The sequence below is a fragment of the Nerophis ophidion genome, linkage group LG04 (assembly GCF_033978795.1).
Source record: "Nerophis ophidion isolate RoL-2023_Sa linkage group LG04, RoL_Noph_v1.0, whole genome shotgun sequence".
Classification (NCBI taxonomy): domain Eukaryota; kingdom Metazoa; phylum Chordata; class Actinopteri; order Syngnathiformes; family Syngnathidae; genus Nerophis; species Nerophis ophidion.
Genome location: NC_084614.1, coordinates 48,439,052 through 48,461,712, shown reverse-complemented (window position 1 = coordinate 48,461,712; position 22,661 = coordinate 48,439,052). Strand labels below are relative to the sequence as shown.

The window sequence follows — 22,661 nt, the reverse complement described above, 5'->3', positions numbered from 1 at the left end:
GATCCAGAGATGGAGGGAGGCATTTTGCAGGAACACATGATTTAATTAAACACTAAGACAAAAACAAACAAAGGGTTCAAACAAAAAGCGTGCACGTGGGCGGATAACAAACAAAAGGCCTAGCGTGGAAGATACGACAAGATACGACACGACAGGAGCGATAACACATCACAAGAGCGACAAAAAGTGACATCGACAAATCAATAATCCAGCACTGACTGGAGGAACAAAGCAGGTAAAATAGGAGCTGGCTGATTGACTTCAGGTGTGGCCAGGTGCCAACAAAGCACTCAGGGAGACAAACAGGAAGCTGAACCAAAATAAGAGTGCTGACAGGAACTAAGGACCGGAAATACTAAACACACAGAGGAGACAAACAAACTGTCAGTGGCAAGCCTGACAAATGTAAGTTCATAAACTGTGAAAAGAAATGCAACAATGCAATATTCAGTGTTGACAGCTAGATTTTTTTGGACATGTTCCATAAATAATTATGTTAAAGATTTCTTTTTTTGTGAAGAAATGTTTCGAATTAAGTTCATGAATCCAGATGGATCTCTATTACAATCCCCAAAGAGGGCGCTTTAAGCTGATGATTACTTCTATGTGTAGAAATCTTTATTTATAAGTGAGTCACTTGTTTATTTTTCAACACGTTTTTAGTTATTTTTATATCTTTTTTCCAAATAGTTCAAGAAAGACCACTACAAATGAGCAATATTTTGCACCGTTATACAATTTAACAAAACAGAAACTGATGACATAGTGCTGTATTTTACTTCTTTATCTCTTTTTTTCAACCAAAAATGCTTTGCTCTGATTAGGGAGTACTTGAATTTAAAAAAAATGTTTACTGGGGGGACATCACTGAAAAAAGGTTGAGAACCACTGCATTATTAATACATCCATCCATCAATCAAAACTTTGTATGCACGTACAACACTTAAAACCTTTAGCATATCAGTAAGTGAAATTAAATTATGGAATGGATTAATAAACAATGTAAGAGTAGGATCTAATTCAATAAACTGTTCAAAGTGTTTGAAAAGTACAATGAAAAAGAATCTTGATAAACATCTTGAACCTTATTGAAAAATGTAATATATTTAGCAAATTATGTAAATCACGTCTAATTAATAACTATCACTTTATATGACCTCATTTGATTATTTGTGTATGCATAGGACTGAGTGAAAACACAAACACAGCTAAAAATGTTTTTGTTTTTTTCGTAAAGAAAAGTTAAAGTACAGTTGGTATAAGGACTATCTAAAAATATAGCATTTATGAAGGATTTAGATAGTTAGACTTTACAGGAAGGAAAATGTTAGGAAGTGATAACGGACATGTTATGTATTCAGTGTTCAAGGTAGTTAAAATTAATATTCTAAATTGTATTTAATAAATATGCAATCAGATTGGTGTGAAATACATTTTGCCTATTGAAGTTTTTTTATACGGCTTTATTATTCAATACTATATTATTCAAATGGATGCAAATGGAATCGATTATGTGTAAAAGTCTAAATTAAATACATTTAAAAAAATGTTGTTTGATACAGCTTAAGTGTTATCTATTATCAGGCAAGGAATTACACCGACATTTTAATGTAAAATCATTGTGACTCAATTGTTCACTACATTTACAGTATATTTTGAATTATAATACTGTATACCCATGCAGTTTCTGTTTGGATTCATTTCTTTGCTAATATTTTATAATCCATGCATTTTGGGTGCACTTTTCAACAACAAGTGCAAATATGCGCTAGGTGGCGCACTGTTTAAGTGAGCAACTTTAGAGGATTTGATAATGATTACAAAAAAATCTGTTGCTCAGTGGCGCCACCTGTGCTGGCCCAGTGGCAACACATACCAGTCCCCCGTGTTGTTAAAACGCTCATGACCATGACACTGTTAAGGTTGTCTTACTGGAAACGAAAAAATCCTTTCGAGCCTTTCAAAACAAAATATTTCCAGAAAAGCCATAAACACACAGATAAAATCTGAACATTGTGCCAAAGTTTTAGATTGTATACAATAATGTAATTTTAAAGTGGGACTTTCAGAGCACCAGGCAACAAGCAGGGACAACAACACTAGAAAGCATTATAACCGGAAGTGTAAGCACATATTTCAGGTCGATATGGCGAGCTTGACAAATGTTTGACCACGAACGAGCCAATCGGCTGTTGAAGGCAGAGTTGTCCCTGTGGCCGCCATTAAAGAAAGGAGTCTGTGAATTCAAATGGAAACCAGTACACAAATCATGATCGACATCACCGGGAGGGTTGAGGGTGATGCCATTTTCACAGGCTTTTGGAGATTACATATCGCTTCTACAATGGATTTTGCCGTGGAGGAGTAAGACGGACAATTTGTTTTAAGAGAGATCGTTTTAGAGCCAAGGGGGAGGGGAGAGTTGCTTCTTTTTCTTTTTGTTTTGTCAACAGTTATCACCTCCTGGAAATTGATTGAACTTGGCCGATTTTTTTTTTGATGTCAACCAAAAGAACAACGTATTTATTCCTTTTTTTTTTTAATCCTAGAGGAGGAACTCTGCTACAACCAGGAGGTTGTTGAAATAACTATCGTCCAGCCGCATGTCATAAAAACAAATATTACTCGCTGATTAAGCTTCTCAGAAGAAAAACAAACAAACAAATCAAAATCGCCTCCCGGGATACTGAAAAGATGGAGAGTTGGACCTCGGAGTGAAGAAGGATGAGTTCTTGTTTTGTACCCAACGGAGCCAGTTTGGAGGATTGCCATTCCAATCTTTTTTGTCTGGTAAGAGATTTAAAACTAATGCAGCCATTTTTAACTAGCCGAACTGCGGCTAAGCTAACGTTAGCCTCGGAGGCATCACTTGATGTCATCTTGGCCAGGCTGACGTCACCGAACATAAACATTGTCACATTTAGTAAACACCTCCATGTGTCTTGCTGCCATATTCACTCCAATACTCTCTCTGTTCCAATTCGCGCACCGCAGCTTGTTATGTTTCTGTTTACTTTCCGAAGTAAACATGCCAAAAAGTGTTCACGAGCACGGTAACGCATGGTGTTTACACACCTTTTTTCACAAGTTTCACCGTATTTCCATGTTTGTAGTTGTGAAGTCGTTTTGTTAGTGCTGTCTCCGACAACAAGTTCAAGTAAGAATAAGCCTGGTTTTGGACTGTTGCAGGAGCTCCTGTCAAACTTGCTGAGCTCATCACTTTAACCAGGAACCTGCAAGGCGATTGCTTTTAGTGTCACTTGTTGGTTATTAATTGAAGCAGAGTGTCAAGATGTTTGTCAGTGGCTTAATCTCCTCCAGATTCTCGAATATCCACACCAAATAGGACGCAGAGGCCCCAGGCTGATTATGCAATCACTGGCATGTATTTATAGACAGTACAAACAAAGTAGTTTGCAACTCTTCCCAGCTCTTCTTTTGACTACCAAACACATTTGGCATCCAACGTGTTTATCTGTCTCTTAATATCGAGCCCCCTCAACTCTTGTTTTAAGTTGTGGCACCGTGTTGTCAGTCGACATTATTATAAATAGCTGTAAAGTGCATAATCTATGGCAAATTGCTCTCTGGTCGATCATAATAAAGATCTGTATCTGTTTGTTTTTGCAACTAATTGATTTGTCTGCAACCTTAGGCCCCGTTTATGCTAAGGTTCCATCCATCCATTTTGTTCCGCTTATCCGAGGTCGGGTCGCGGGGGCAGCAGACTAAGCAGGGAAGCCCAGACTTTCCTCTCCCTAGCCACTTCGTCCAGCTCTTCCCGGGGGATCCCGAGGCATTCCCAGGCCAGCCGGGAGACATAGTCTTCCCAACGTGTCCTGGGTCTTCCCCATGGCTTCCTACCGGCTGGATGTGCCTTTGGGTGGCATCCTGACCAGATGCCCGAACCACCTCATCTGGCTCGCTAAGGTTATCCAGGGTAAATCCCACCTAACCTTATCCGTGTCCACACACAACAATGCCACCATTTAAGACCCCCTCACCTCTCCGTCCGCCGGCGCAACGCGACCTCGTACGCATACGCGGAAATTGCGCTTTCACAGTGCACATTGTGTGCAAGTTCTTAAATTTAACTTGTCTAAACTATATCCAGTGTTGTGGTATTTCAATTAACTGGAATCGAGTGTGCTGTGGGTCCCTATTGTAGTGAATCACACCTGAGCCGTCATAAATTAATCAAATCTTTAATAAACACGTAAAAGTACACAATTTGACAAAAAACATTTTACAACAATCAATCTCGGAATCTAGATATCGGGTCAGGACACGTCTCACTCTTTTGCCTTCACCTTCATTGGCCTTTTGTTTTTGGTGACTTTAAATACAAAAACTGTTGCGGTCTGCTTTGTCAGTCTAAAAGCATTTGCCGTTTTCCGTAGTCATCACTCGAGGTAATACAATGCACAAAATGCTACATTTTCTTATCACATTCCCGGGAGCCCGCAATCTCGTTGACTCTCTTTCGACAAATGGACAAAGTTTTTTGGTACGTATAATCACAGCTGACCTCGGCGTTCGGAAGTTATCTTGCCGTCTGATAAGTGTTGTATCCCAAATAGCTGCAATCGCTTTCTCTTAAGGTATTCATGTGTGACTTCCACAAGCATCTGTTCATGTAGAACAGGGGTCCCAAACACGCGACCCACGGGCCACAATTGGCCCGCGAGACGTTATTTTGCGGCCCGCACCTTATTATGAAAATTTAATGATGGTGCGGCACGCAAGTTTTATATGAATGGCGCTTTACAGCGTCATACTTGTACACCCTCGATGTTTCCGGGAGATGACCAATTTTCAGTGCCCCTCCAGGGGTAATCCTTCTCCCGTATTTCACTCAGACAACAAAATTAAGGGGCTACCGCGGAGGCGCTGCCTTTAGCGTCCTCTACAATCTGTACAAACAGCGTGCCAGCCCAGCCACATGTTGTATTTGGCTTCTGTAGACGCAGTAAGCTACTGCAAGACATAGTTGATCAACAGCCACACAGGTCACACTGAGGGTGACCGTATAAACAACTTTAACACAGTTACAAATATGTGCCACACTGTGAACCCACACCAAACAGGAATGACAAACACATTTTGGGAGAAAATCCGCACCGTAACACAACATAAACACAACAGAACAAATACCCAGAATCACATGCAGCCCTAACTCTTATGGGCTACAATATACACCCAATTCCCCCCGCCCCCCACAACCCTGCACCCTATTGTAGCCCGAAAGAGTTAGGGCTGCATTGGATCCTGGGTATTTGTTCTGTTATGTTTATGTTGTGTTACGGTGCAGATGTTCTCCCAAAATGTGTTTGTCTAACTTGTTTGATGTGGGTTCACAGTGTGGCGCATATTTGTAACAGTGATAAAGTTGTTCATATGGCCACCCTCAGTGTGACCTGTATGGCTGTTGATCAAATATGTCTTGCAGTCACTTCCGTGGGTCTGCAGAAGCCTCATACAATATGTGACTGGGCCGGCACACTGTTTGTATGGTGGAAAAGCGGACGAGACGGCAGGTTGAAGAGGACGCTAAAGACAGTGCCATCACGGCATGCCCTTAATATTGTTGTACGGGTTAAAACCGGGAGAATGATTGCCCCGGGAGATTGTCGGGAGGGGCACTGATATTCGTGTGTTTCCCGGAAAGATTGCGAGAGTTGGCAAGCATGTTGCTAGGGCGGGAAAGCCATTCAAAGAAGGTGAGTTCATTAAAAAGTGCATGTTAGATTTTTTAAAGAAATATTTTCTTGCTGCCCAGCCTCACACAGTTTCTGCATCCAGTCCCAGGTAAATTGAGTTTGAGACCCCAAATGTACACTGTCTGGATGACTTGCCTCCATATTTCCAGTGGTTAGCTCCGAGTTACAAAACCGCTTCATTATGAAGCTGGCTGTGGCGCGTTCTTTCTGAAAACACTTCCTGTGTGGGGCGCGGGCTTTCTGGCATCACTTCCTCTCCATACTCAGTTTGTAAACGATCAATGAATCCATACAAAGCTGAGAGCCGGAGATTCACGAAATACACGGCGCACTTACCTGTCTAAAATTTCCGAGGAGGGGAACCTTAAACGCTGGTTTAGCGTGGCTGAAACGGGGCTTTGGCTAAATGATTATTAATTTAAGGGGTTATCCGGCTTAGTGTAGACATAGCCTTAATCTCCTCCAGATTCTTGAAGATTCACACCAAATAAAATGCAGAGGCCCCAGGCTGATTATGTAATCACTGGCATGTATTTATAGACAATGTAGTTTGCAACTCTCCCCAGCTCTTCTTTTGACTACTAAACGCTAGTGGGAGTTGTCTTTGGCATCCAACTTGTTTATCCGTCTCTCCATATCTAGCCCCTCATCTCCTGTTTTAAGTTGTGGCACCATGTTGTCAGTCGACATTATTCGAAATAGCTGGCAAGTGCTCCTTGCCTGTTAAGTGCATCATCTATGGCAAATTGCTGTTTGGTTGGATCATAATAAAGATCTGTATCTGTTTGTTTTTGCAACTACTTTTTTTGTCTGCAGCCTTAAAGATGTGCTTGTAAATGAGCTGCATGCAACCATCACGTGTGATTGGAAGTTGTAATCTTTGACAAATTACATGAGATTTCTTCATTTTACAAAGTAAATATTGTAGTATATTTTAAATATTACAAGCTATGTCGTGCAGAAAACAGTGTAGTCTTTTACCACAAATTGAGATCACTTCCAAAACGTCCACCCCCAGAAGGGGAAGAAATCCCACTCTCCTAGTTTTATTCTGTTGGATGTGCACTGCACTCATAATAACAATGTTTATGACCGCACTTGAAGGCAGCACAGGATACAGTAGACAAGCTAGGTGCAAGCAAATGTCTGTCTGGCTGTCGTTTTCCTGTATGCTGAGACTAAGCATAACACCGCTACTTTCATGACTCATTCATAGAACACACCCTGTTTGTGGTCTCATGGTGAAATAATGCGTACACATTGTGTTTTTTTCCCCCTCCTCTTGAGTGTATACTTTTAATAGGGCAGGATAACGGTACTTGCAAAGCAGCCTTTTTGTGATTAACTCGGCGGGTCAGCTCACCTTTCTGTTTGTAGAATGAGAAGGATTGTGTGACTGTATGTGATTTTTGACCTGTTAGAAGGGAAAGAGGCCCGCTCTGCTTGTTGATCAGACAACACATTAATTGACAGTGAAACCTCTGTTTGAAATAGGGTTGCCAAAGAACCAATAGGGCTTACATTGTGGGTCTCGCTGGACTCTGAATAGCTTATTTACATGGCTATATACAAGACTATGTGCTTAAGTTTAATAAAGTCCAAAACATGGCGTGAACGTCAGGCATCATTAACTGCCATAATCATGGTCCTGATCGCTTCAGAACAAAAAAGGATTTGGTGAGATTTTTATCATTTCCGGTGTGAAAACAAAGCTGAAGGAAGTCGGGTTTTGAAGCTAATAAAGAGACGGTAATTAGCCTGGAATGCAGGCGTGAGATGATCAGACATACTTTTAAGGTCATGACAGAATTTCTAGGCGCAGTCAAGGCGTTGAGGGGTTCCGGTTTGGTGGCCGCGGGATTAGGTCTCTGCTTTTTGCAGACGATGTGGTCCTGATGGCTTCATGTGGCCGGGATCTTCAGCTCTCACTGGATCGGTTCGCAGTCGAGTGTGAAGCGACCGGAAAGAGAATCAGCACCTCCAAGTCCGAGTCCATGGTTCTTGCCCGGAAAAGGGTGGAGTGCCATCTCTGGGTTGGGGAGGAGACCCTGCCCCAAGTGGAGGAGTTCAAGTACCTAGGAGTTTTGTTCACGAGCGAGGGAAGAGTGGATTGTGAGGTCGACAGGCGGATCAGTGCGGCGTCTTCAGTAATGCGAACGTTGTATCGATTTTCTGTGGTGAAGAAGGAGCTGAGCCGGAAGGCAGAGCTCTCAATTTACCGGTCGATCTACGTTCCCATCCCACCTTCACCTATGGTCATGAGCTTTGGGTCATGACCGAAAAGACAAGATCACGGGTACAAGCGGCCGAAATGAGTTTGCTCCGCCGGGTGGCGGGGCTCTCGCTTAGAGATAGGGTGAGAAGCTCTGCCATCCGAGAGGAACTCAAAGTAAAGCCGCTGCTCCTCCACATCGAAAGAAGCCAAATGAGGTGGTTTGGGCATCCGGTCAGGGTGCCACCTGAACGCCTCCCTAGGGAGGTGTTTAGGGCACGTCCAACCGAGGGGAGGCCACGGGGAAGACCCAGGACACGTTGGGAAGACTATGTCTCCCGGCTGGCCTGGGAACGCCTCGGGAAGTCTGGGCTTACCTGCTTAGGCTGCTGCCCAAGTGACCCGACTTCGGATAAGCAGAAGAAGATGGATCGATGGACATTGAATTATCACACTGCTGTGATTATATGTATCAAGTGTTAATTCAAGGCCAAGGCAAAATATCAATATATACAGTATACCGTGTATCGCGATATGGCCTAAAAATATCGAGATATTAAAAAAAGGCCATATCGCCCAGCCCCAGTCCTATCTTGAGTGTCAGTTAAGTAATGCACAACTGTACGTCTTCCTACATGTTCAATATCAAAGTGCAACATTTTTGTCAAGACTTTATTTGGCTATTTAATATATTGTGATGATTGTGTGCATTTAAGCTACCCCATCCCCTCCTTAAGATATTTGATTAATTAATGAATAATCAATACATTTTCCTATATAAGTACAACATTTTGCCAACAGACAAAGTATATTGTATTGTTATTATTTGTTTGTTTTATTAAACTTAGAGATTTAAACATTTTCATTTTAATTACAATGCAAGTACACACAAGAAAACAAGCTTATGGCATTTAAAAGGATATACATGCTTTATTACGAAATTAATGGTTAATTTAGTGTCATAAAAATTATGGCAATAGTATTGTTTAGCTGCAATACTTTGTAGGTCAATATATCGTCAAGCAAAATTTGTTATCGGCCCAGTCCTAATTATAGGCGCTAACGCAGACAAACTATTTATATTCCAAGACAAACCAAGTAGTCCAGTTGTGAACGATTGAATGCCCTTAGATAAATGAGAACCTTAAAGGCCTACTGAAACCCACTAAAGCCGTGACGTCACGCACACATCGTCTGCTACTTCCGGTACAGGCAAGGCTTAGCGACCAAAAGTTGCAAACTTTATCGTCATACTTGCCAACCTTGAGACATCCCATTTCAGGGTTTGGGGGTGTGTGGTCGGAGGTGGGGCGGAGGCGTGGTTGGGGCGGGGGGCGTTGTTAAGAGGGGAGGAGTATAATTCACCAACTCGAGTATTTCATATATATTTCATATATATGTATATATATATATATATATATATATATATATATATATATATGTATATATATATATATGTATGAAATACTTGACATTCAGTGAATTCTAGCTATATATATTTATTTTATTAAATTAATAAATAAAATAAATAGTTGAATTTCAGACGGCACCTATCAAATACACAGTAATAAAAACACAGTTGTTCTACTAACTTTACTGTGCTTGCTGGTTACTAAAAAAACAACAACAACACTTACCTTTCACTATTTGAGTAACCTTAGTTCTGCCATCTGCGTACAGGCGAGCGATCTCCGAATCCGGGAACATACCCGTCACGGATTTGTTGTAGACATCCGCAAATCAAAACAGGATGTTGCTTCCAGCCATCAGCATAGCCATCTTTGTCTCAGCATAAGTTACACCATCGGGTCTCCATTTTGCGAGGTGGCCCATAATACTGGGCTGTGATGCTGCGCTGCGGGCGCTTTGTGCTTCGCTGACCGTTCATGACTGAGTATATCCGTTCGGCCACCGTGTTCAATGGAGAAGTCTGTTCTACAAAATTTATAGGCAACATACCCCCTCCCCTTCGAACTCTCCTGGATAAACTGAAATTCTTGTTTCCATTCGTTTTGGAACTTGCAAGCGTATTTCTTCATTTTGCTCGTCGACGGTGTAATATATTGGGTTGGAGTCAATAACCAGGCGACGTGATGAAGTTACGTCTCTTTACTGTGGGCTTCAGAACAGACTCCCTAATGCATGTTCTTTGACTGCACTTAAATGTAGAATATATGTAGAATATATTTATATTATTCATATATTATATATATAATATATTATATATATTATATTATTTATTCTTATCATTGTTTATTGTGAGCGAATTGTGGTGCTGAATTTCCCCCAGGGATCAATAAAGTACATTCTATTCTATTCTATGTACAGTAGATGGCAGTATTGTCCTGTTTAAGAGGGTCACAACTTTGCTGAGTCAAGTCTGCATGGAGATGGAGGGGCCGTGGCCTCCAGCTCTGCCTGAATTTCGGCAGATCTTCGGAAGAAAATTTGTCCCGGTAAGTTTTCGGGAGAGTAGCTGAATTTTGGGTGTCTCCCAGAAAATCCGGGAGTGTTTGCAAGTATGTTTATCGTCGATGTTCTCTACTAAATCAAAAATATGACTCGCAAAATGATCAAGTATGACACATAGAATGGACCTGCTATACCCGTTTAAATAAGAAAATCTCATTTCAGTAGGCCTTTAATAGGTATATTTATAGTGGTGCTAATGTTGACATGATCGACTGATGAGCAACTTTCTCATTTCCTTGCTCGTCAAACTTCATTGTAGATCTTAAATCATGTCTCATCTGGATAGTAAAAGAACAAAGACGTATTCCGACAAGTTGGTAAACTTTGACAGCCAATTTAGACCTGGAAATGGCAAGAACGACACGAAAGACACGCTTGATTTCACCTCCATTTTCTTCGTGTGGATTATGAGTCATTTTTCATCTAAATGGGAATTTATGAACACCCTAGCAGTCAGCATCCTAATGACAGCAGACATTGTACAGTAAATAATGTAGTAAGGAATAAAAAGCGAACAGTGATGCATTTTTTTAATTAATTGCCGGCCTATGCTTGAAATGATCAAAATACGTAAATATTAAATGTTATTATATGTAAATATTAAATGTTATTATTAATGTGCCCGTTACTACATTACATATATACTTACATTATGTGTACACAATCTTATTGGAGCTGTTTGGATGTTTTTTTAAGGGCTTTGTAGGAGGAATAGAGCGGCTCCCTTAGACTCCATTGTAAGCAGTCTTTTGATCGCATTTATTTACTCTTTTAGAATGCATTAAAAAAAATCCATCTGTCATCACGTCTTTCAAAATGATCGTGAACGATAGGGAAAATTCCCAAAAATGTGCACTTCCCCTTAAAACAGTTTAATATATTTACTTTATTGGTATTGTGAAAACTCTTGTTGGCTCAACGTCAATGTGTATTTTAAGACATTTAAATTTGTGGAAACGTTTTGTGGGGAATATAAAAAATTATATAAAACAAATAAAAAATTGTAGAATCAACCAAAAATGTCACAATCCCCTTGCAGTACCTCGACTTGCACATGCCGCTGCAAATATATTTTGCGTAGTGGCAGCTATGTTTTTTAGCCGATCTTGCTCAAAATTTACACTCATTATTTTTAGTCCCCAAAAGGTACGTATGTAGTACCAAATGTCCTGGTGGGTATGTACCAGGTGTCCTGGTAATTTGTGATATTTTCAGTCAGTCTTATTCAGGGATGGTCAACCAGTCAGAGACCAAGAACCACATTTTTTACTGTGCTACCGCAAAGGGACACATCATACACATGGACACACATGAACACAATCCCATCCCTTCCGCACACACACAGACGCGCACACTTACTTTTGCTCAGCTGGATTTATTGTACTTTTATAAATGTCACACACCAACATGATAATGATAGAAATTGACTCCTTCAGTACACAGGCCAGTCATTTTCACACAGACTCACTCCCAGTTCAACCAAGTCCATGGCGCTGAAGATCGAAAGCTTTGGATTGCGCTAATAAAGCCTGACATATAAGGCAGAATGGTTTGCCATTTTGTTCACCAAAAAATATAAACTTTACCACTCTGTCAAAAATGTTGTGCGTTCATCCATTTTCTATGCATTTTTCCCTGCCATTTTGAGAGTGAACTAGATACAAATTGTTTATTGGGGCTTTGGCATGTAACAATATCAAGATCTCATGGTACGATATTATCACAATATTAAGGCCATTGTGATGTATGTCAAAAATAATAAATACTTAAAAATTTGTGTAAAATGAAATGGCAGGAATGTTTAGAATAAACACATTTACTGTAATTGAACACAAACATACATGCTAAAATGTTCTAATCATATTTATTACTTCAAACAAGTGATTTTAAGTGCAAAGAATTGTGCGGGATCATCCACTGTGTCTCTCAACTTTTACTTTCTGAATCCTCGCTAGGAGAATTGTTTTATATCCGTTTGGAAAATGCAGTTTCTCGGAAAAGTTAACACACATTTTAACCTGCTTTTCCTCGGCATGGTGCACATTGACTGAGTCTGTTTTAGCTTGGAACATTCCAGACCAGGAGTCGGGAACCTTTTGGGCTGAGAGAGCCATGAAACCCAAATCTTTTAAAATGTATTTCCATGAGAGCCATTGAATAGTTTTTGACACAGAATATAACTAAATGCCTGCATTTTTTTTTGTGAAACCAACATTTTTAGACTATTGTAGGTCTGTTATTATTTTTGATAACATTGTTATTCAGAACAGGTGTGGTAGAAAACGGATATTTTGACACTGTGATTACCAACGTAATTAGGTAGGTAGGTAGGTATTGTTATTGTCCAAGAACAACACAACTTTGTTAATTGACTGATTGATTTGATTAGACAAACAATGTTTAGGTTCACAGAACAGCTATGGGAAAAAAAAACTCCAGAGCAAAGCATATATACGTATCATAACATACAACTCCAGACTTGCAACATAGGGGAGGGACTGGGGGCTACAGTGGCGGGCTGCAGCTCTTCAGGCACTGCCCAGCCGTCCATCACCCCTCAGGGATTCGCGTTAAGAGCGTTAGATAATTATTCATTACTTATCGTGTTAAGCAATGTCAGCTAAGATTTTTCTTGAGAGCCAGATGCAGTCATCAAAAGAGCCACATCTGGCTCGAGAGCCATAGGCTCCTTACCCCTGCTCCAGACTAACATAGCCCGCTTTGTTACTCCGCCACAGAGGTTATGTTCTCACCAGGGTTGGTTTGTCTGTTTTTTAGCAACATAACTCAGTTATTTTGAAAACAAAAACAAAAAACAGTTCCTTTTATTGAATACAAAGTGAAACACACTTCACTTTCTGCTTCCTCTCTCTCTCAAATTTTGTTCCAAACTGCGCTGAGTATTCTGGGAGATGTAGTTTATTTTAGACCCGCCAAAGCAAAAGCGCTAGAAAAAAACTACGCTCACGGTCACCAAGTTTTCATTTGATACTATCACGTGTGACGGCATTATTGCGAAGATTTTTAAACTGTAATACCGTGGTATCTACGAAAGTGTTACAGCCCTACTAGAGCTGCACGATTTTGAGGAAAACCTATTTGCAAACCTATTTGCATTTTGTATATAAAAATGCATAACACTGCGAAAGTGAAAGAAGACATGTTACTTTTAGACTGTCAATCAACATATTCTTGTCTCAAGATGCCACACATTAGAACTATGTGCAATTTTTTACTTTAAAAAAATATTGGCTTTATGCAGACTCTGAGTTTTTGTCTACATCATGCTCTTAAACTGAATAAATAACTGATACAAACTATACAGTGATTATAATATAATCATAATAATTAGAGGTGGGAATCCTTGGCCAACTTACGATTCGATTAAAATTGATTATTGATGCATCTTTAATTTATGTATATTGATGTCGTTTTACATTTCTTTTCGTTTCACTAAATAAGCGTTTATCACTTGCCACTTTTAAAAACAGTGCATTTGTAATAAGAAATTCCCATCACATATATTAAATTCATGAAAATGTTTGCAAAACTGAACTATACATGCTCTAGAATAAAAGAGCTGGTCGGCATGATTTTATTTTCAAAAAATAAATAATCAATTATTGACGTTTACTAATTGATTTTATAACCGTCCATGTCCGAATTGCGATGCATCTAAAAATCGATTATTTCCCCCACCTCTACCTAATAATGCAAATAACCATTTAAAATGATATACACTTTTATTTCACATTACTGTAGGATTGTTTAGCTTTGTACTTTAATTTGAAGGTAAATAACTTTCTGTTACCCTAAAGAAATAAACAAACAAACAAAAAAAAAATGGACTCACATTTACAGTATGTAAGCAATGAACATAATGTACATCTTAAAGTGCATATTTTCCCAGTTTGTAAAATGATGTTCGGTTGTCCAGGGTTTCCCTTTAATATAAACTATACGTAAAAATGAGTAGGGTTTTTATCAACGTGAAACCAAATTAAAGTAATGTATAGTAGCCTCCATAAGAAGTCACACAATGTCTAAAGCTATTTTTTTCCTTTTCATGCCTATCTTATGATAACAACCGGCCCAATTCTAACAGATTTCATCTCTCGTGCACACACTTTCGTCTCGCGTGTTTTCCCGGACACACAACAGCATTGTGTGTCCAATGCGCTTCCAGTCACGAACAGTGTGAAAAATGAACATCAAAATCGAAAACCACATGAACATAAAACATTACTACCAGCAGGTTGTTCCAGTATGATTGGATTTATTTAACCTGTTACTTGCGCACTATCGAATAGTGATGCATCGAAAATTTGGCTACTTAAAAAAGACCTTGATCACGGAAAATAGCGCTGCGGTAACCAGATGTTCTGATGAAGTAATCAAGTTGCACGGGGTTGTCTGGAGCGTATTTAGCATTTCTGCAATGTGGACTTAACTTCTATGTATTTCGGATATACCCATGGACAGCGGTCTACGAAAAATGCAAATATTAAGAGGACACTGGGGGCTTTTCAGGAAGAAAGTCCAACTGGAGCAGCAGCGTGACGCAAGTGTGACGTCATCCTCGCTGCAGCTAGCTTTTCTGTAAACACAAGTACATTCTATAATAACACCAGAAAAAAGATGCTAGATTTGTTGCTCGTAGTTTTTAATAAATAAGAAAAATATCACAAAATGTCACTAGACAAAGTACATTGTACACAATAAGCAGCAACAATTAAAAATAGATTAAAATGATATAAACATATTTGTTCATGCTAATTAATAATAACATAGATTTGTTTTTAAATATATGTATTTTTTAAAGGATATGTTATCGTCATAGCAAATTATCCAATGATGTCATGGTAACCCATCATTCTTCTAACCACGCCCCCACCAGCAGTGGCATATTTGCTATCTAGGGGAAACCCTGTTGTGTTTTTTGTTACGTAATCACTGCATTCTCGTTTGTTTGTCTGTGTTAATTGGCGTGTATTATCCTTCCGATTTGAAGCCAAAATATTACCACAATGGGATATTAACTTTGTAATCAAATTATTTTCTTCCTATTTTGTGTTGCTTTGCTGCCCTATTTACTGTTGAGTCCTGAGTACGAAGGTTGTCTGTGCTTCCTGTGTGTAAACCTGGCGATTTGCCCACCAAGACAAATATTGTTAATGAGGGAAAAGAGGGCTCACTGTGTTCAGTTATTTCTACTGTTTAATAAATGCGCTCCGTTGCTTAGAGTTATGCAAAGACTGAGACGTATTTCTCCCTGTTTGAAGCGAGAGACGAACAAAGACAAGGCTCAGCAGTTCTGATTGGCACGTCTGTCACTCAAATGGCAGTGACAGTGAGAGAAAAGAAACCCCCCAGCCTCCTGCGGATATTTATCGCACTAATTCACACTCACCTCGATTTCGATTCATGAGAGCCGCGCATTGGCCAGGCCTGGGGACTGGTTTAGTTAATGGGGTCTTTTATGTTGCTTGCACTAGCAGTGGTTCAGAAGTAGAAGACTTAGGTTCAATATGAATACACGCCCTCCGCCCTTGTTTTTGCCCTCCCTCTGCAGTTTTGCGCATTCACATCAATCAAGAGGCGTGCAAATTATCTGTCAGATACCGGGAAAGGGTGAAGTACCCCCCTCAAAGCGAAGTGAGCTCTCATACCTCCCTACAAAATCGAGTGCAAGGAAAAAGATGACAAACCAGAAACCCAGAGAAGGGAATAAATGTAACTAATACGCATAATTAATTATTTTTATTTAGTCTGACTTCAAACCTTTGCTACCGCACGTAAATATTGGCTTCAAAAACAGTTACACAATGAAACACATTTTACGTACTGCAGGATGACGCGCCAGCATATGCATATTTCGCCAAAACGTTGTCTTCTAAACGGTCTTCTTCTTAGTAAAGACAGGCGAAAAAAAATTAAAAGAGCAGAAGCAAAGCCAAATATCGCGTGCATCGACATCTTGAAAGTAAACAAACGTTTTTCGCATCTGATATACGTCACTGCTGGCAAACACCGAGAGTTGAGGGTTGGGCACTAGATGCCAGAGCAAGTAGACGCCACGAACACAGAAAGTTAAAAAAAAACAACACATATTTGCGGTTAAAACAATCTCTATCCTAGGGCTGGGCGATATTGCCTTTTGTTAATATCTCAATATTTTTAGGCCATGTCACGGTACACGATATACATCTCGATATTTTGCCTTAACCTTGAGTTACCAATTGATACATATAATCACAGCAGTATGATGATTCTATGTGTCTACATTAAAAAATTCTTGTTCATATTGCATTAATATATGCCCGCCTTCCGCCCGATTGTAGCTGAGATAGGCGCCAGCGCCCCCCGCGACCCCGAAAGGGAATAAGCGGTAGAAATGGATGGATGGATGGATATGCTCATTTTAAACTTTCATGCAGAGAGGGAAATTACAACTAAGTCAATTGACCAAAACTGTATTTATTAAACAGTTATTAAGCATTTAGGGTTAATTTATTTCAAAACAGAAAGTGCAAGATTGTCAGAGACATTTTAAAACAAGCTATGAGTGCACTTTTGTGCATGATGTCACTTCAATGACATTTCAAAACAACACTAAATAAAAGTGCACTTTTTGTACAGAACGCCACTCCAGTAGTTTAAAACAAATACAATGCACTTTAGTGCACGATGTCACACAAGATATTTCAATATCTGTCAAATAAAAATGATCTGCAAAATAGAAAATCAAATCACTATGTGGTAGTTTACTGCTGACGTTATTTCCTTGTTGTTCACTATTTCTTTCATACGGTGTTGATGTGGATATGGTTGCCTCTGTATTTTGTTGGTGTGGCACACGACATATTCCCACTTTAAGCCAAACCACCGCCAGACAATGCACCCCCTGCTGTTTTTCTTGGGAATTAATTCTTCCTTCATTTGTTACCAGATTTGCACCTTCTCTCGCTTGTATTACCACTCGCACCATGCTGCTATCTCTCTACTCCGCAAGAGGAGAGACAAGGACTGGGAAACAGTTCCATATTTTAACCCCTGCTATTGTTATACTCATTCATTTCTGCGTTGTTCTACAATATTGGATCTTAAAAAGTAGTTCTCCTCTTAAATTATAATTCCCTTCTCTTTGTAAAAATGTTCTCTGTAACCCTGTTGGAAGTAAATCATTACTTGCTTTATAAATCATTTGGGCAGTCTTGAGTTGGATGAGATCTGGTAGTTTTAAATCAAATGTTTTTATAAATAATCCATTAGTGTGTTCTCGGGGTCCTGTGTTATGTATCAGTCTGATGGCCCTTTTTTGCATTATGAATAGTGGTTGGATGTTCGTCCTGTATGTATTTCCCCAAACTTCTAGACAGTAACTCAAATATGGTAAAACAAGTGTACAATAAAGAGTGTTTAAGTGTGGTTTCAAAACTGTCTGTCTACACACAAATTTCATACACCTGCTGTCATGCACATTTTGTCCAACCATAAGCCTGAAAAAAGCATAAATAAATAAATAAATGGGTTGTACTTGTATAGAGCTTTTCTACCTTCAAGGCACTCAAAGCGCTTTGACACTACTTCCACATTTACCCATTCACACACACATTCACACACTGATGGAGGGAGCTGTCATGTAAGGCGCTAACTAGCACCCATCAGGAGCAAGGGTGAAGTGTCTTACTCAGGACACAACGGACGTGACGAGGTTGGTACTAGGTGGGGATTGAACCAGTGACCCTCGGGTTGCGCACGGCCACTCTCCCACTTCGCCACGCCGTCCCAGCTGACTTTGTAGCATTACACTTCCTATTATGATTATTTTGATATACTTTAGACGTACAATGGCATGTATATTATCTTTAAAACCAGCCTGCACATACATAGATCCCTGAGAACATTATTAAAGAGTGAATGCACACCTGCGCTGCTAAAACCAACACTCATAGAATTTTAACACGTTCAGCAACATGGTGATGTATTACATGTGCAGTGAAGTGTACATTATTTCTCAGATCAGCACGCACTAACAAGCCAAGGAAACCATTTTGCATGTTTAAGGGCCTGTACAAATCGCGCGGACGTGCGTGTGCCGCTGCAAAACCCTTGCGGAATTATAAAGCATTTAATGATGGATATAGTGATATAGTACATGTGTAATGAGGTACATATTGTCTTGAACATCAGTACACACTACAAGGAGGACGCTAAATAATTTTTTTTGGGAGCTTGGTTGCTTTTTACTCGTGTGCACGGTCGCGCCCGGCTCCATCTACAAAAATAGAAGTAAGACCTTAAGTTAACTTCATGATTTGTCGTTAAACAAGGACTGAAAACATAAGATAATCTTGCCCCTTTCTTATGACACAGAGAAAAAGTCTTGCTTGTCAAAGTTGTCCCATCAGTTGGCGGTTTGACAGCAATCTTATCCAAAACAGCTGACTCTCATTAGCGCCAACGGGAGTGTCGCAAAGCCCAGTTTGATGTTTTTTTTTTTTTAAATTGATGTTGAATGAAAAGAGCAGCATGTTTACGTTCAAACATACATTAAGTCCTCTTATAGTGTGTTTAAAGCCAGCAAGGCAGTGTTATTTAGCATAGAAATGACAGCGCGCAACCGTGACGTCATCGCAAGTCTACGTTTGTGCCGTGTACAAACATAAGTTGAGCGGAGAGTTTTGGAACTCTACACTTTGGCCAGCGTTTGTAAAAGTCTGCGTTTTTAAAGACAAAAGTATGTGTCTGCGTGTGGACAAGAGGCCTAAAAGCAAAGATAAGAATGCGTTTATTAAGTATCTGTATTCGTGTGGACATGCCCCAAGCATTAAGACCTCACTCTATTGTATCTTAACCATAGCCATTTTAGAGTGAAAACATTCTTGTTGAGCATGTTGTGACATATTTGGGTCATGTCCCCCTCCCCACCTTGAAGGATTAATAGCTCGGATCCAGCACCCTCCTCTCAGACTGTGAGCATTGATTAATGAAGCCTGCTCTGTCTAGCAGTGTAAAGTCCTCCAACCTTTTTGACAAACTGGGGGTTTTGAGGGCTACCGCTAAAACAATCTGAAGAGTCCAGTTGCGATTAAATAAATGCCCTGAGAAAAATAATGCTTTTTGAACTATGGTATCTTGCGAACTGATTTAAACTAAAGGAAATCTCAGTTGATGTCATGCCTGATGGCGGGCCATCTTTTGGTGTTGCAAGCCACAAAAAAAAGAATTAAAAATTAAAACAAATGTTTATCTCGTGATAGGCAATGTCTAATTTTATGACATTAATTACTGGTTCTATTCTTCAGTTAAAATGCAAGCGAACATTAGTCTGATCCACGCTTGTTTACCAAGGCTTAGGCTAGAGGTGACACGGTGTGGGCAGCTCTGCCTGTTGATCGTCTCATCTTGAAAGGCCGGAAGGGCGCTGTTTGAACACACTGTTCCCCACTTAGCCCAAAGTGGCCAGAGGGAAGGTGAGCAGCTGGCAAAGTCAGGGTTTGCAGCCCTTAAGTATGTGTCACTACTGAAATATTCCTTCCCTATTTATATTCAATGGATTTGCCTTTAAATTCCCACCTTACCGGTAAAGTAGCAAAATAGCCATTTGTAATTATGCAACTTCACCTAATTGGTCCAAAAAATGTCTTTTGCAAATCAATAATCTTAATAATGTGCCGTTGTCTAGTGCCTGTGCTGTGTAGAGCTTGGCAGAGTAATCTTGTAATATTCCATATCAGGAGTTGGCAGCAGGTAGTTCATTGCTTTGTAGACCCGCTCGACATCCATTGGGGTTGCCCACAGGTCCTCTCCAAGGTTCTCATAGCCATCATTGTCACCGACGTCCCACTGGGTGTGAGTCCCACTGGGTGTGAGTTTTCCTTGCCCTTATGTGGGCTCTACCGAGGATAGCGTTGTGGTTTGCGTTGTGGTTTGTACAGCCCTTTGAGACACTAGTGATTTAGGGCTATATAAATAATCATTGATTGATTGATTGAAGTCGGAACACGTCGAGGATGGTTTGTCGTGATCCCAATATGCAGAGCACAGCGGGAGACAGGGTGCAGGAAAAAGGTATGTAACGCTTAAACCAAAAATGAACAAAAGGCAAGTCCCGTTAGGAAAAGGCACTGAAGCATATGGACGGCTATGTAAAACAAAAGTAAAACTGAACTGGCTACAAAGTCAACAAATACAGAATGGTGGACGACAGCAAAAACTTACGGCATGTGGAGCAAAGACGGCGTCCACAGAGCACATCCACACATGACATGGCAATCAACAATGCACCCAAAAAGAAGGATAGTGTACGCACAACTTCAATAGTCTTGATTGCGAGAACAAAGCAGGTGCGGGCAATAGCGCTTAAAGGAATGCATGAAGCTGCTACAGGAGACCACCAACAGAACAGGAAGGGTCACCATAATAACAGTGCAAGACAGGACCTAAAGAACTACACACAGGAAACACCAACAAACTCAAAATAAGGCATGACAACCTGGTGGAGTTTAATTTTTTTACCTTTTCTGCTGGTGGTGTGCATCCGTATTTTTTTAATGAAAAAATGTGCTTTGGCTCAAAAAAGGTTAAAAAACACTGCTCTTGATGGCAGAAGTGCATAAGCTATTGAACACTACACAGAGTAGTTTGGGAAGCTCCTGACTCTGGCTGTGCAATGGATATATCGGTATTAGGGCTGGGCGATAAATCTTTAAACACGATATGAATTAAGAAAACATCGTAATATCGATATACTTTTTTAACGTTAAATGACCAAACACCGTTTATTTGTTGTGTTCCTTGTTCTCCCCCGCAATACTCCGCGGGCCATTAAACCCCTCTCGTTACCCCTTCCAAGCAGTGTTTGTGTGCCCCCCCCTCCACCGCACTGACCCACAGCAACAACACACAAGCAAATATGGAGTCTGACTGTGCCACCACCAGCTACTTAGCTGAACTACATTTCCCAGTAGATTGGCAGTAGCTACGCCACTTTTTAAAGTCCCAACGATGTAAAGCGCTTTGAGTCACTGGAGAAAAGCGCTATATAAATATAATTCACTTCACTTCACAATGGTTGCACACACACCAAGTGTGGTGAAATTTGTCTTCTGCATTTGACCCATCCCCATGTTCAGCCCCTGTGCGCCGCGCTTGGGAAAGTGGCGATTTCCGCAGCATAGCTATTATTAGACCTATCTAACGGTTAGTTAAGCTACATGCTACAAAAGAAGCGAGAGGGAGAAGAGAAAGAGAACTAGACTAGTGCAACTCCAGGAGAAGGGGACAACATATACGGGAACGATCAATGATTGGTTGGTTTACGTATAAAAACGTCCATGATTGGTTGGTTTATTATGATGAGTCACGATTGGTTAAGAGTAGGGCTAAACATTAGAGATAGACCAATCAGAGGCAAGATAGGGCGGGTCATGGAACAAGAAAGGGAAATCACAACAAACATCCCAAATGACGACGAGAGTCGGAGAAGCGAAAAGAGAATTTTCAAGCGAAATGTAAGACAAAGTTAGGAGGATCATAGCCGCACAATTAAGTAAAGTCACTTACTTTGTGCCCTGTGATGAGGTGGCGACTTGTCCAGGGTGTACGCCGCCTTCCTCCCAAATGCAGCTGGGATAGGCTCAAGCACCCCCCGCGACCCCAAAAGGGACAAGCGGTAGAAAATGGATGGATGGATGGCACTTACTTTGCGCGGACCACAACCGTACGTGCGTGTCAATTATGTCGTCAACTGAATTAAAAAGTGCCTGCCTGCAAATGTATTTTTTATCGGAGTTTGATACATGTTTTTTTATTTGCACAGATATGTTATTCATTTTATGTAGCAATAATATTTTTCGATTTTATTTATGCAATGTATGTCTGTATTACATAAAACTGTGTATTTTCTGTGCTGTAAATACCCATCTTGACTAAGTGGGTTAACAAAAGTGCCGCTGACTGTTTACAGTGCAGTGGTCATTTACTTAAATTTTAGTGAATATCGCTCAAAAATGAATATCTTTATAAGTATACTTTCACCCAAAAATATAACGAGATATATATCGAAAATCGAGTTTAAGCGAAATTATATCGAGATATACTTTTTTGTCCATATGTCGGTTTTATACTTAATACCGGTATATTTTACAAACCCTTTTTCCATATGAGTTGAAAAATTGTGTTAGATGTAAATATAAACAAAATACAATGATTTGCAAATCATTTTCAGCCCGTACTCAGTTAAATATGCTACA

The 22,661-nt window shown here is 40.1% G+C and overlaps 1 protein-coding gene across 1 annotated transcript in view; it reads left to right on the top strand.

Annotated features, from left to right (window-relative positions):
• Window positions 1-2,159: 2,159 nt before the first annotated feature.
• The window catches only part of med13a (mediator complex subunit 13a), a 207,813-nt gene continuing 187,311 nt past the window's right edge, over window positions 2,160-22,661 (top strand). Inside the window, exon 1 of the mRNA XM_061898202.1 lies at window positions 2,160-2,790. Within this exon, the coding sequence (XP_061754186.1) occupies window positions 2,725-2,790 (66 nt within the window). The 5' untranslated portion in view covers window positions 2,160-2,724. The remainder of the gene's footprint in view (window positions 2,791-22,661) is intronic.